This window comes from Pinus tabuliformis, chromosome 2_2, assembly GCF_031772625.1.
Source record: "Pinus tabuliformis cultivar Carrire ecotype Pingquan chromosome 2_2, CPIR1, whole genome shotgun sequence".
Taxonomy (NCBI): domain Eukaryota; kingdom Viridiplantae; phylum Streptophyta; class Pinopsida; order Pinales; family Pinaceae; genus Pinus; species Pinus tabuliformis.
This window is the reverse complement of record NC_142300.1, coordinates 954,870,441-954,885,855: the sequence shown is the minus strand read 5'-3', so window position 1 is coordinate 954,885,855 and position 15,415 is coordinate 954,870,441. Positions and strand designations below refer to the sequence as shown.

The 15,415-nt window shown below is 39.4% G+C and overlaps 1 protein-coding gene and 1 long non-coding RNA gene across 2 annotated transcripts; both read right to left on the bottom strand.

Moving 5' to 3' along the window:
- Positions 1 to 4,064: 4,064 nt before the first annotated feature.
- LOC149196382 (uncharacterized) lies at positions 4,065 to 4,973 on the bottom strand. Its single transcript, XM_089408268.1, has 3 exons — positions 4,625 to 4,973; positions 4,398 to 4,475; positions 4,065 to 4,265 (listed from the first exon to the last, which is right to left on the bottom strand). The coding sequence occupies exons 1-2, from the start codon at positions 4,971 to 4,973 to the stop codon at positions 4,417 to 4,419; spliced, it is 408 nt and encodes a 135-aa protein (XP_089264394.1). The 3' UTR covers positions 4,065 to 4,265; positions 4,398 to 4,416.
- A 7,610-nt stretch (positions 4,974 to 12,583) lies between these two features.
- Positions 12,584 to 13,580, bottom strand: LOC149196381 (uncharacterized). Its single transcript, XR_016254125.1, has 3 exons — positions 13,442 to 13,580; positions 13,215 to 13,292; positions 12,584 to 13,082 (listed from the first exon to the last, which is right to left on the bottom strand). It is a non-coding gene; the product is annotated as an uncharacterized LOC149196381 (long non-coding RNA).
- Between the last annotated feature and the right edge of the window lie 1,835 nt (positions 13,581 to 15,415).

Here is a 15,415-nt window from a genome sequence, read left to right as displayed (position 1 = left end):
TCAACTCTTGTGGCCATGATATTGTTACATCAATGTAACTATACAATAATGATCTAGAGTTTGCTAGAACATACAAGATGCTAGTGGATGCCAAACAAGTTCCAAATTTCCACCCCCAAGACGCAATACTATGCTACCTGGGCCACCTTCATGTTCCTTAAAGCAACTGTGAGAAATTGACTTGGGAGCCACACTACAATTGGGTCATAGGATGCTTTGATGTGGAGAAAATTGTTGTCATACTGCAAAAGTATTTGATTGTCCAAGACTCCGACAAGATGTTGGAAAATATATCAGATCATACATTGTTTGTGCCATCGCCAAGCCAACCATCAAGAAGCAACCCTACTTGAAGTCAACCATGGGAATCCATCTCCATGGATTATTTTTCTGACCTCCCTTCTACTAAGCATGCAAATGACTATGTATTTGTGGTCATGGACAATTTTTCTAAGATGGCTATATTAGTAGCTTGGAAGAAGAGTATCACAACATAGGACACTTCCAAAATCTTCTTTTAATGAGTTTCGAAACATTTTTGGATCCTGCATATAATTATATCAAATCTGGATAGCTGGTTCCTAAGCACATTTTGGTCGAGCCTCTGGACATTATTAGACACCAAGCTCACCAAGTCTAATGAATTCCACTGCTAGACTGATAACAGAACAAAGGTCGTCAACGGGATGATAGTGTACATACTACGCATGTACAATTACAAGCCTCCACGAATCTGGGATAAGAGCCTTCCTTATATGCAACAAAATTATAATAGATCTCTACATAGCTCAACTGACTGCATTCCATTTCAAGTGGTTATGACATTTCAACATTGTGTATGATTGATGTTGCCATGCTTCATATGACTACATAGACACAATCCACACATGTAGAGTCCATGGATGATAAAGAAACCAGGTTTATTGGACACATCAAACACATTGGCTAGTAGGTGCACGACATCTTGCATAATTCCAATGTAAAGTACAAGGAGTGTTAAGATCAGCATCAGGTGCCACATAAGTTTTAGGTGGGCGACAAAGTTTAGATGCATTTACAGAAAGAATGCCTTGTTGGAGCCCATTGAAAACTCTGGCCATTTCGCTATGGGCCATACACCATCACCAAGGCTAGGTGAGAATTATTTCAAGCATAATATTCCCCCATTCTTTGGCCTACACCCAATATTCAATGTGGACCACCTTCGGCCATACATTCCACCATTTTTGGACATATCAAACATTACAGAACAACTAACACCAAAAGAACTCAACCCAAACTGCATGGAATAGGACACAACTGATAGGATCTTGGACACACAAATCATGAACACTTTCCAACAGAAGATCCATCTATATCAAGTTATCAAAGCTAGCCAACTCCTACACCAGGGAAAGTGGCTCACTAGGGACCAAGTTCAACAAAAGTTTCCCCATCTCATGGAGGGACTCAACACGATGGAGTCCATTGCTTCCTAAGGGAAGAGGACTTATCCAGGTGGATATTGATGGCCACTCGCCTATTCCACTTAGACCACCAACATTTTTTCTTTCAGTTTCCTTAATTGTAGCACAATTTACTATTTTTGGTAGCCTTTCAGGTCTTGAACATTTGGACCCATTTTGAGGACCTAAACAATAATTTTTTGGAAAAAGGGAAAACTTGCATCTCTCGATAGGGATTGCAGTTGAAAGTTGTAGTACTCAAATAAATATTTCTAATGAGGTATCGTACACACCAAACGAAGATCATATGCCAAAGTTACAACCCGAGAAAGTTGATGTACCAATTTACACAATGGGGCCCACAGGCTTTTGGCACTTCATCTTCTCGAGTTAGGCTTTAGGATGTTTAGGGTTTTCCATTGTTTCTCAATAATAAATAGGTTTCTAAGCCTCATTGTAACACACTTCAGAAGACATGTCTATGCCACATCTCTTCTCAGAGATAAACTACCATCGCCAAAGCTACATAAACAATTTTTAGTACTTTATTATTAATGAATTGAAGTTATCTTTTCGTTGTAGGTTTGCGTTTCTATTTATATCTATATTTCGTTTCTATTTATATGTGTATTTACTTTAAACAGTAGAGTGTAGTGTGTATATATATGTATATATATTTTGTTTGTATTGATTTATTTGAAGAGATAATTAATTTAAATTTTGTTTTTCAATTAAAAAAATATTAATGTTTCTTAAGAGAGATTAAGTAAAGTAGAAGGTGGTAAATGAAATTATAAAACAATCACACAACATGTAATGACCCCGTAAAATCTTGTAATGATAAAAGTTACCATGGTAGAAATTAGTGTGAACTACTAACTAATATTGTTAAAAGATATTATTTTTGGTTATTTATAAATGGAAGATATTTTGATAAATGCTGGCAGTCTCCTAAGGGAGGAGTTGGAAAAAGAAACAGTTATAAAAACTGAAAAGGAAAACTAACCCTCAACCAGGAAAAGTCCTGGGGGGGAAAGTATCCCGGTTCTGTTGGGACATAGAGGGAGAGGAAAAATTCTGAGTGAAAGGAAAACAAAGGAAAAGGGTTACGTCTGGTGAGGACCAGATAACCTAGGCACTGAGGTGCTGGAGTCTTGCTGAGGGCTGCAGGCCTGCAGGACAGCTCGGGGGGAGAATCCAGTGAATTAATGGATCTCATGGCTGGGTGGATAAGAGCAATCATATGACTACAGGTGAACATCTGGAGCATTAACTTCTGTAGCTGGCGAACCAGGTACGAATTAATCACCAGATTTAGTCTTTTCCTTAATCTATGTATTAGAAAATTAGAAGGAAATGAAAACCAGTTCTCTGTTGCTTATAAAAGTAAAAGTAAGGTTACTGTCAATAATCAGTGCTAAGAATATGCTAGTGCTAGTTATTAAGCAAGGAAACAGAGACTGTCCACTGTAAACATTACAGGTAAATATAGGAAAACTGATACATGTTATAAGTACTGGAATGGTGCTTACAGTCTATCTGATATAGACATTATCTGATATAAATATAGACATTGCGAGGTAGGCATATGTAAATCGATGTTTATTAACAGGATAGAAATGAATGCACGCATCTGCATAGCAACTGTGAATATGTTATAAACATAGGAAACTAAAGCAGTTCTAGAAATAGTACTGTGTGAATGGAAATGCATAAAATAAGTGCATATCAAGTTGTGTAACAGCGGAAGAACTCTCTGCACCATGATAGCCGGGGACTATCCGGGAAAACAAATGAATCTGGGCGATTCTAAAATATCCATAATAAGAAACTAAAATAACCCTGTTGTCATAATGTATAACGAAGCGGTAACCGAGGAGTTAATCCTCTCAATACCCAGAATACACTTTACATTTATTCGAAACAGAAGTTATATTAACACAAAGTCTATCAGCATAAACTTGGAACAGAGGTTGTATCAAAACAAGGTCTGTAAACATAAACCTGAAACGGAGGTTGCGTTAATATAAATATTATAAGCATAATCGGAAACAGAGGTTATATTCACAGAAAGAATATAGCATAAACTTGGAAACAGGGGTTTCCTTTCTGATGAAGAAATACGTTAAGCTCGAAACCATGAATATTTACATAAGTTTGAACAGTAAATACATTCCATTGCAGAAGGAATTATTAACTGTATGCCATAACCTAGATGCATGTGCTCAGAGTATGGGTCGATACCAATATCCATAAGGTAGCATGATGCTTCCGGATAAAAGAACTCCCGCAGTAGAGACACAACCATACGGCCATTGTCCTAGGGACAAGACTCTTGAATATTACAGGACTGTTCAATAAACCCTAAACAAACATTGGTAAACAGTGAATTTCTTCGAGCTCAAATATGACTGTGGTACGATGCAATACGCATAGCAAAATACACAGGAAATATTCCAAGAACTGTAAGTGAATTAATGAGCATATAGTATTCCATGGACGAACAGATGACTCTATATTAACCGAAACCTTATGAATATCGGCTGTGTATTAAACAAAAATCCAGAGTGACCATGTTCGCATAAAATTACACACATCAGTTTAAAATCCAGCATTATGAGGAGATAGTCAGAATGTCAGCCTATGGACCGTAAATCGAAGGGTTCCTGCCATGAGATAGTGACCCTTAGCATGTAAATACAATCAGGACTTGGCGTGACACCAAACATCTAGTAACATAGGAATAAAGACCTTGAGAACGCTGGTACCGGCATGGAAGGGCCGACCACATTCGAACCAGGGTTTGCCGGAAATATAACCCTGAAGCATTAAGGAAAACCTTGGTAAGGGATTCCTTCATCTCTTAGAACCGATTCCATACAGCACTCACAAACTATCTTTCACCCTTCAACCCGAAAATCAGTTCATGCTTAAACAGCGATGGGTAAATACCTGGAGAAGCCACGGTAGTCTACCATTGTTGAATGGCTACGGTATCATAGCAAACCCTCGACGCAGTGGAACCAGTCCCTAGCATAGTGAAAGCAGGGGATTAGTTCAATACACTATACACATGAAATAATATGACCGCAGAACACCATGAAGACTCTATTTATAACCTCAAAACAATCACAGAAGAGTAATACAGTCGGCGGTCTTGGTATAGGGTTTAACATTACCTGAAGGAAGTGTCGCAGAGCCGGTAGCTGCAGCAAAAGGGCCACCACCGAGCTGAACAGACTCCACCATGCGGAGAAATGTGCAAATGGCAGCGGAAAAATAGCTCAGCGGCTTATAAACCATCAGTAAACCCTTAGTTGAATCCGGACCCTTGGATCTCCTCTTACCATCCTCACCGTCCATCAACTGGCGCGTAAACCCTAGCACATTATCCCAAGTTTCACGTGGCCTCAGCACGGTAGGTCTGCCACCTGGAGCGGGTAGGTAAGGTAAGAGAGGCTCTGTGCATGGGCTGGCACCGATGACGGGAGTTGACACTAATATAACCAAATGTGTTAAGGTTGCCATATGGACCATAAACCGTATAAGAGGGAGAGCACTTACAGTCAACAACACCCGTGAACATTTAACACAATGCACGTCTTTATACATATATAGGATTAAACCATATGTATGAATGATAAAGTAGTTGGGACCAGGAAGTGATTTAAAAAAAAAAATTATATACGTTGGTAGATCGTGACAATGTGGTATCAGAGCCGAGGTTTCAAATCTGTGGCCTCTGGAGCAGTACTTCCAGCTGCATGAGATTTATTTTATAATATATGTATGAGAAAGAATTAAATTCAGCTAATTGGTTTCTATCTATTAATTAGGAACTAAAATAGAGACAGCAAGACAATAACAGTCACTAGTGAAGATGGAGGGAATGCAGGGAGCAGATGGCGTTCCTCGGGAAAATCCAGAACTATGGATACAGCTAGGTGCAGAGACGCGCAGTACCAATTTAGCAATACTGCAAACTGTTCAAGAATTGAAAGATGAAATGGTGCGTCTGCGATAAGACAACGCGCGACTGACAGTGGAACAAGAGAGAATATTAAAGAGCCTATCAGAAAGACAAAACCCACCCTTAGCCAATCCTAGTACAGAACAGCAAAGGGCAACTGAAGAGCGGAATTACGCACCTGAATTCTCAGAGGAAAAGGAAGATCATTCCGACAATGTAGTGGAATAGCAGACGCCAAAGAGACAGAGAATGGAGTTACAAGGAGAATTCCGGAAAATTAAGCCTCCACATTTTGACGGAGAGCAGGAGGAAGCTGCAGAGGCTTGGTTAATTAACATTAACAAGTACTTCCAGTTATATGAATATGACCCAAATTTGAAGGCGCGGCTGGCCATCTTCCAGCTACAAGGCAAGGCAACCCTGTGGTGGGAGGAAATCAAAATTGTAAAAGGAGTAAGCGAGCAGAACATAACTTGGGAAAAGTTCCAGAAGTACTTCAAGGAGAGATATCTAACTGAACGTTTCTACGATGAGAAGGCACGGGAGTTCCATGATTTGCGACTGGGACAGCAATCCATGGACGAGTTCATCAACCGTTTTAACTCCTTGCTTCGATATGTACCATATATCAAGGAGGAGAAGGCCAAGGTGCAGAGGTTTGTAAGAAGTTTACCAGCCTATATAAGAGAACGTATTGAGTTCGATAATCCCAGGACAATGGACGAGGCGATTCGTAAGGCAAGAATCTGTTATCAACAAAACAAGCAGAAAGGAGACACTTCAAATAAAAGGTGGAATGATAGAAAAAGCAACAGAATTGCTGGTAACAGCAAGGGAAGTCGTGGTAATAGCAGCAAGATTGCTGGTAAAGGACAGATGGGCAGAAATATAGCCAAGAGTACCTTTCGGACTAAACCTAGTGAGAGCAGAATTGGTGAACCACCTGCCAGATCAGACCTTGAAGGAGGGGTCAGACCTCCAGTCTAATGCTGGGGTTGTGGAGGCCCCCACTATGTAAAGAATTTCCCTCAGCGTAAGGGAGGGGATCAGATATCTCAGATCCAAGAAGCATCGACCGTTGGAGAAGTGGCGCGCAGCATGCCAAGAATTAACGCGGCACTGGAGGACCGTCAAGCGGAATACCAGCCAAGCATGGTAGAATTTGAAGGTAAAATTTCCAATCTCTCCATAACTGGTCTTATTGACCCAGGGGCTACCTTAAGTTATATTAGTCCAAAAGTAGTTGAACATTGTAAACTATCTTCCGAAAAATTCAAAAACCCATGGCTGGTACAGCTAGCCACAGGAGCTAAAAGAAGAGTTTTGGCCAAAATAAATAACTGTCCTTTTAGCATAGCTGGACAGTCAATGACAGCAAACTTGAATGTGCTTCCTTTGGGTTCCTATGACATTCTCATTGGTATGGATTGGTTGGAAAAGCATTGGTCGTTGGTGAACTGCAAAACCAAAACCATTTATTACAAGGATGACGTAGGACAGCAGCAAGAATTACAAGGGATTAAACACCCTGTACAAATCCGGCCTATCACTGCCTCCCATCTGGCTAAATGCCTCAGGAAAAAGTGCCAGATTTATGCTATTCAAGTTGGGTATGCAGACCAGAAAAACAAAACAGCTGCAGTGGACAATATTCCAGTAGTGCAAGAATTTATGGATGTATTTCCTGAAGAAGTACCAGGATTACCCCCGAAACGGGATATAGATTTCACAATAGAGTTGATACCAGGAGCAGCACCGATGTCACGAGCACCGTACCGGATGAGTGTACCTGAATTGACAGAATTGAAAATGCAACTACAAGAGCTGCTAGAAAAGAATTATATTCGCCCCAGCGTGTCACCGTGGGGAGCTCCGGTGCTATTTGTCAAAAAGAAAGATGGGACCCTCTGTATGTGTATAGACTATCGTCAGCTGAACAAGCTCACGGTTAAGAACAAGTACCCCTTGCCTCGGATTGACGAACTCTTCGATCAAGTGAAGGGAGCAACAGTGTTTTCTAAGATCGATCTGCGATCTGGTTATCATCAAATCCGAATTAAAGAAGAAGACATTGCCAAAACTGCCTTCAGGACACGCTATGGACACTACGAATTTGTAGTGCTACCTTTCGGTTTGACCAATGCACCTGCTACCTTTATGTGTATGATGAACAGCGTGTTTCACAGGTTTCTGGACAAGTTTGTACTGATATTCATCGACGACATTTTGATATATTCTCGTTCCCAGCAGGAACACGAGGAGCACCTGAGGTTGGTGTTACAAACTCTTCGAGAACATCAGCTATACGCTAAGTTCAGGAAATGTGATTTCTTCAAGGAGGAAATTCAATATTTGGGCCACGTGATTACTAAAGAAGGAATTGCAGTCGACCCTGAGAAGATAAAATCTATTATGGAGTGGCCCATACCCAAAGACGTTGCTGATATCAGATCCTTTATGGGGTTAGCCGGCTATTACCGGAGGTTTGTGGAAGGATTTTCTAGGATAGCCTATCATATTACTTCATTGCAGAAAAAAGGGAAGGCATTTAGGTGGACACCAGAATGTCAGCAGAGCTTTGACCGCTTGAAACACTTACTCACCACTGCACCCATCCTGAGGATAGCTGATCCTAATAAGGATTACGTGGTGTGCACCGATGCAAGCAAGGAAGGTGTGGGAGGAGTATTGATGCAGGAAGGAAAAGTAATAGCGTATGAATCAAGGAAACTAAAAGAGCATGAGCAGAGATACTCTGCTTACGATTTAGAATTAACTGTTGTTATTCATGCGCTGAAAATGTGGCGACATTACCTCCTTGGGAGGAAGTTTCTGTTGTTAACAGATCATCACAGTTTGATGCATTACTTCATCCAACCTACCTTGAATGTGAGACAGGGCCGTTGGGCAGATTTTCTAAGTGAGTTTGACTTTGAAATAAAGCATTTAAAGGGCAAAGAAAACCGGGTGGCAGATGCATTAAGTCGAAAGGTTAATTGTTTATATGAACTTTCAATCAGCAAGTGGTGGAGTTCGCTGGTTGAACAAATAAAAGCAGCAGAAAGTCATGATTATGAATACCAGCACTTAAAACAGCAAGTACAGCAATCTGTTAATGAAAGATTACATCAAGGCTATACACTAGATAGTGCGGGAATGCTGTGTTTTAATAAGAAATTGTATGTACCTGATTCAAATGACCTTAAGAGGTTGATTCTAGATGAGTTCCACATCAGCCACTGCACTGGCCACCCATGGTACCAAAAGATGGTCACGGCGCTCAAGAAAGAGTATTACTGGCCAGGAATGAAGAAACAGGTAGTTGAGTACTTGGCGCGGTGTTTGGAATGCCAACAAATTAAGGCTGAACATTAACATCCAGCAGGACTGTTACAACCTTTGCCTATTCCGGAATGGAAATGGGAAACCATTTCCATGGATTTCGTAATCGGGTTTCCACGAACAAAGAAGGGCAACGATTCTATCATGGTAGTGGTTGATAAATTGAGTAAAGCAGCGCACTTTATACCTATGCAGTCCACTTTCAGGGCAGTACAAATTGCTCATCTCTTTATGCAAAATGTGTTCCGGTTGCATGGGTTGCCAAAGGTAATTATATGAGACCGTGATGTGAAATTCACTTCCACCTTCTGGAGAACATTGTTTGCTGAGTTGGGTACTCAGTTGAACTTTAGCACGGCCTATCACCCGCAGACCGATGGTCAAACTGAGCGAGTTAATCAGGTATTGGAAGACATGTTGAGGGCGAATGTGATGCTAAAACCAAGTCGATGGGAATAGTATTTGCATCTGGTCGAATTTTCTTACAACAATGGGTATCACACCTCAACCCAGCTAAGTCCCTTTGAGGTCCTGTATGGGCGAAAGTGCTGCACACCCTCAAGTTGGGGTGGACCTGAGGACAAGCTGAGTTTGGGGCCGGAAATGCTTAAAGACATGGAAGATATGGTGAAAAGAGTGCGTGCAAACTTAAAGGCTGCACAAGACAGACAGAAAAGCTTCGCGGACAGGAAAAGAAGATTCACAGAGTATAAGGTTGGTGACCATGTGTTTGTGAGGATTCAACCCAGAAGGAGCACACTGCAATGGAGTGGGTGCGCCAAGCTGGCCCCTCGATACTTTGGACCTTTTCAGATCTTGGCTAGAGTGGGGCCAGTGGCCTACCAGCTTGCCTTGCCAAGCCATATTAGAATTCACAACGTGTTTCACGTCTCTGTCCTAAAGAAATATGTATATGATCCCAAACATGTGATCCAATGGCAAGATGTTCGGGTAAGAATTAACCTCGTTGATTATATGTGTCAATATACTTAATGGAGGACTGATTAAGGATATTGATTGTCTGCAGGTCGAACCGGAAGGCGAGGTTCTGGTCGAACCACAGAGCATTCTCGACCGGAGAGAAGTGCGGCTGCGGAAACGGGTTATTACCCAAATTAAAGTGTTGTGGCAGCACTACGGGCCAGAGGAGGCCACTTGGGAAGACGAGGAGCTTATAAGGAGAGTGTACCCGGACTTATTTAATGGGAATAGACATCGGGACGATGTCCAATCCCAGGGGGGGAAGATGTAATGACCCCGTAAAATCTTGTAATGATAAAAGTTACCATGGTAGAAATTAGTGTGAACTACTAACTAATATTGTTAAAAGATATTATTTTTGGTTATTTATAAATGGAAGATATTTTGATAAATGCTGGCAGTCTCCTAAGGGAGGAGTTGGATAAAGAAACAGTTATGAAAACTGAAAAGGAAAACTAACCCTCAGCCAGGAAAAGTCCTGGGAGGGAAAGTATCCCGGTTCTGTTGGGACAGAGAGGGAGAGGAAAAATTCTGAGTGAAAGGAAAACAAAGGAAAAGGGTTACGTCTGGTGAGGACCAGATAACCTAGGCACTGAGGTGTTGGAGTCTTGCTGAGGGCTGCAGGCCTGCAGGACAGCTCGGGGGGAGAATCCAGTGAATTAATGGATCTCATGGCTGTTATAGACATTTTTGTGCCTCGCATCATGGAGCATGAAATGTCAATAATTACAGGGATCCTCAGTCCCTAAACATGTTGTTCTTACCCCTAAAAGAACAAGGTCATCAAACAACAGCACTTCCAATCAGTTCTCCACCTGAAAACACTTCAAAACAGGCTATTTTTGGATCATGTCAGCTGCTCCACTGAGCTTCTGCGCTGGAATGCAACTGTTCCTCCTTGTACCTGCGCTGGAAGTCAAGATTAATGAAGGCTACCTGCGCTGGGCGAGATTGGCCAAGTGGCACAGTCATTCTGCAAGGTGTCAATTGCCCAGGAAGCTTCCAAACTGACACTTGGTTCATGAGATTCGCCCTGTGATGAGTAAGAGGTACTTGATCACCATGTGTAAGCAAGGATCTCCAAGTGGACTCAAGAACTGAAGTTTAACTGAAGAGGGAGAGGACACAAGGCAGCTTCATGTCAGTCTCAAGCTGACTCATCCTCTCTTCTTCTCTCCTATATATAGAGCTCTTCTATGAGGTCTATGGAGGCTGGAATTTTGTGTAAAGCAAGGAGGTGTTGTTGGTTTACAGTTAGAGCTATTGGGTGATTGTTTTACTAGAGGTGAAGAGGAGAGTTCTTGCTGCTGGGGAGGTGCTGCTGGATTGGAGCCATCAATGGTTGTAACCTTCTCAGAACCCTGTTACTTCTATCAATAAAGTTTTGCATGTTCTCCTATATACTTGTATTGCATTGATGTATTGTATTTACTTGTATATTTGATTCACTCTAATCCATGCATCAGTTATGAGTACATGTATCTTGTAGTTTCCTCTCTTGTTTTGTGCAGGATCTGTGTGTAGCTGGACCAGCCAAGAGAGCAAGGAGCTGGGAACAAGAGACAAAGAGAGAGGATAAGGATCGACTAAGCGAAAGACACCAGGTTGGTTAATCTTTTCTTCCTTCTCTCTGTACCTTCATAAAGGAAAATATCAAAGCTTTACTTTCAGTTGTTGCTAAAGACTGTCACCTTTAGAGTAGGGATAGGGTCATCTGAGTCGGATACTTTTCCCCACAACAATGGCTGGGTGGATAAGAGCAATCATATGACTACAGGTGAACATTTGGAACATTAACTTCTGTAGCTGGCGAACCAGGTACGAATTAATCACCAGATTTAGTCTTTTCCTTAATCTATGTATTAGAAAATTAGAAGGAAATGAAAACCAGTTCTCTGTTGCTTATAAAAGTAAAAGTAAGGTTACTGTCAATAATCAGTGCTAAGAATATGCTAGTGCTAGTTATTAAGCAAGGAAACAGAGACTGTCCACTGTAAACATTACAGGTAAATATAGGAAAACTGATACATGTTATAAGTACTGGAATGGTGCTTACAGTCTATCTGATATAGACATTATCTGATATAAATATAGACATTGCGAGGTAGGCATATGTAAATCGATGTTTATTAACAGGATAGAAATGAATGCACGCATCTGCATAGCAACTGTGAATATGTTATAAACATAGGAAACTAAAGCAGTTCTAGAAATAGTACTGTGTGAATGGAAATGCATAAAATAAGTGCATATCAAGTTGTGTAACAGCGGAAGAACTCTCTGCACCACGATAGCCGGGGACTATCCGGGAAAACAAATGAATCTGGGCGATTCTAAAATATCCATAATAAGAAACTAAAATAACCCTGTTGTCATAATGTATAACGAAGCGGTAACCGAGGAGTTAATCCTCTCAATACCCAGAATACACTTTACATTTATTCGAAACAGAAGTTATATTAACACAAAGTCTATCAGCATAAACTTGGAACAGAGGTTGTATCAAAACAAGGTCTCTAAACATAAACCTGAAATGGAGGTTGCGTTAATATAAATATTATAAGCATAATCGGAAACAGAGGTTATATTCACAGAAAGAATATAGCATAAACTTGGAAACAGGGGTTTCCTTTCTGATGAAGAAATACGTTAAGCTCGAAACCATGAATATTTACATAAGTTTGAATAGTAAATACATGCCATTGCAGAAGGAATTATTAACTGTATGCCATAACCTAGATGCATGTGCTCAGAGTATGGGTCGATACCAATATCCATAAGGTAGCATGATGCTTCCGGATAAAAGAACTCCCGCAGTAGAGACACAACCATACGGCCATTGTCCTAGGGACAAGACTCTTGAATATTACAGGACTGTTCAATAAACCCTAAACAAACATTGGTAAACAGTGAATTTCTTCGAGCTCAAATATGATTGTGGTACGATGCAATACGCATAGCAAAATACACAGGAAAGATTCCAAGAACTGTAAGTGAATTAATGAGCATATAGTATTCCATGGACGAACAGATGACTCTATATTAACCGAAACCTTATGAATATCGGCTGTGTATTAAACAAAAATCTAGAGCGACCATGTTCGCATAAAATTACAGACATCAGTTTAAAATCCAGTATTATGAGGAGATAGTCAGAATGTCAGCCTATGGACCGTAAATCGAAGGGTTCCTGCCATGAGATAGTGACCCTTAGCATGTAAATACAATCAGGACTTGGCGTGACACCAAACATCTAGTAACATAGGAATAAAGACCTTGAGAACGCTGGTACCGGCATGGAAGGGCCGACCACATTCGAACCAGGGTTTGCCGGAAATATAACCCTGAAGCATTAAGGAAAACCTTGGTAAGGGATTCCTTCATCTCTTAGAACCGATTCCATACAGCACTCACAAAATATCTTTCACCCTTCAACCCGAAAATCAGTTCATGCTTAAACAGCGATGGGTAAATACCTGGAGAAGCCACGGTAGTCTACCATTGTTGAATGGCTACGGTATCGTAGCAAACCCTCGACGCAGTGGAACCAGTCCCTAGCACAGTGAAAGCAGGGGATTAGTTCAATACACTATACACATGAAATAATATGACCGCAGAACACCATGAAGACTCTATTTATAACCTCAAAACAATCACAGAAGAGTAATACAGTCGGCGGTCTTGGTATAGGGTTTAACATTACCTGAAGGAAGTGTCGCAGAGCCGGTAGCTGCAGCAAAAGGGCCACCGCCGAGCTGAACAGACTCCACCATGCGGAGAAATGTGCAAATGGCAGCGGAAAAATAGCTCAGCGGCTTATAAACCATCAGTAAACCCTTAGTTGAATCTGGACCCTTGGATCTCCTCTTACCATCCTCACCGTCCATCAACTGGCGCGTAAACCCTAGCACATTATCCCAAGTTTCATGTGGCCTCAGCACGGTAGGTCTGCGACTTGGAGCGGGTAGGTAAGGTAAGAGAGGCTCCGTGCATGGGCTGGCACCGATGACGGGAGTTGACACTAATATAACCAAATGTGTTAAGGTTGCCATATGGACCATAAACCGTATAAGAGGGAGAGCACTTACAGTCAACAACACCCGTGAACATTTAACACAATGCACGTCTTTATACATATATAGGATTAAACCATATGTATGAATGATAAAGTAGTTGGGACCAGGAAGTGATTTAAAAATTTTTTTTATATACGTTAGTAGATCGTGACACAAAAATAGATGTATTAATTTTAATAAGAATGGGATATAGGGTTAAGAAGAAATTGGGGAATTTTTTTTTAATTAATAAATTAAGAAGAAAAAGGGAGTATTTTTCCATGTGAGTTGTTTTTATTAACTTGACTTTATGGGATGATAAAATGGACAGTTTCTCTAGATCATGAAAATATCAATGTCTTTTCAAAGATTATGTGAATTGGTGTGAGAAAGTAGGTAAAATAATTTTTTTTTTGGATGAAATTGTAATGCAGACCATAGAAATGGGTGTATTGATTTGACATGAATGGGCATAAGCTAGAAAGATTTTTTTTCTAAAAGAAAAATAAATTATTGTTTCAATAATTTCCAAAACATGATAATTGTTTTTATGTGCTTGAATTTATGACATGATAAAATTTAGAAGTTTTTATTTTTTCAAGAAAATGTGAATAGTTTTTCAATGTCCATCCAAATGTATATTAGGTAAAATTAAAATTCAATGAAGAAATTGTATTGGAATTGCATAGAAATGTGTGTAAAGAAGAGGTGAATGCAAGTTTCTTTATCTATTTATAAAAAATAAAAAATAAATAGGCTATTCTATTTTCCAAGTGTTTTCTAACCATTTTAGTTGTTTGCCTTGACTTTACTTTTAGAGATGATAAAATTAAGTGGTTTTTTTATAATGAAATATCAATGATTTTTCAAAATTCCATGTGACTTGGAATAAGAGAGTAGGTCAAATGAAAAAAATGGCGGAGTAAATTGCAATGCAATTGCAAGGAAATTGGTATATTGACTTGGATAAATGGGGTAAAGGGCCAAGTAGGTATTGAGAAAACGAAGGCATTTTTCTTCTAACAATTGACTTGACTTTATGATAAAAATAAAATATCAGTGATTTTTCAAATTCTATGTGAATTGGCATGAGAGAATTAGTAAAAAGAAGGATGGTGAGAGTTATAAAGTTGTGAAAAAATTGACATAAGTAAATAAAAAGGAAAATGGTAAAAGTTAAAAAGTTGTGAGTTAATTTTAGAAAAAAGTAAAGGATATTATTCAATGTAATTATTTATTTACATCAAATTGGTGTATAAGACTCTAGAAAATTAACTTCCAAAATTTATAAAAGTGTATGTATTCTAATCCTTTTAAATTTGAAATTCTAACTTCTTTTAAAAAACATATATATTTTTAATAATAAATATTACTTAAATATTTTTTTTAATGTAAATAAAATATTAAAATTACTTTAAAATCTGATAATTCAATTTATACCAAAAAGCATTTAAACAAATTAAAAACTATAAAATATTATATGCTTATCTCACATATTTAAGCATACATATTTAAAATATTAAAATTACTTTAAAATCTGATAATTCAATTTATACCAAAAAGCATTTAAACAAAATAAAAAAACTATAAAATATTATATACTTATCTCAAATATTTAACCA

Bases quoted from the DNA above. Each gene is read 5' to 3' on its own strand.
- LOC149196382 (XM_089408268.1), bottom strand. From the start codon at position 4,973: ATGGCAACCTTAACACATTTGGTTATATTAGTGTCAACTCCCGTCATC. The intron at 4,476-4,624 runs GTAATGTTAAAC...TCACTATGCTAG, and splicing joins CTCTGCGACACTTCCTTCAG to GGACTGGTTCCACTGCGTCG.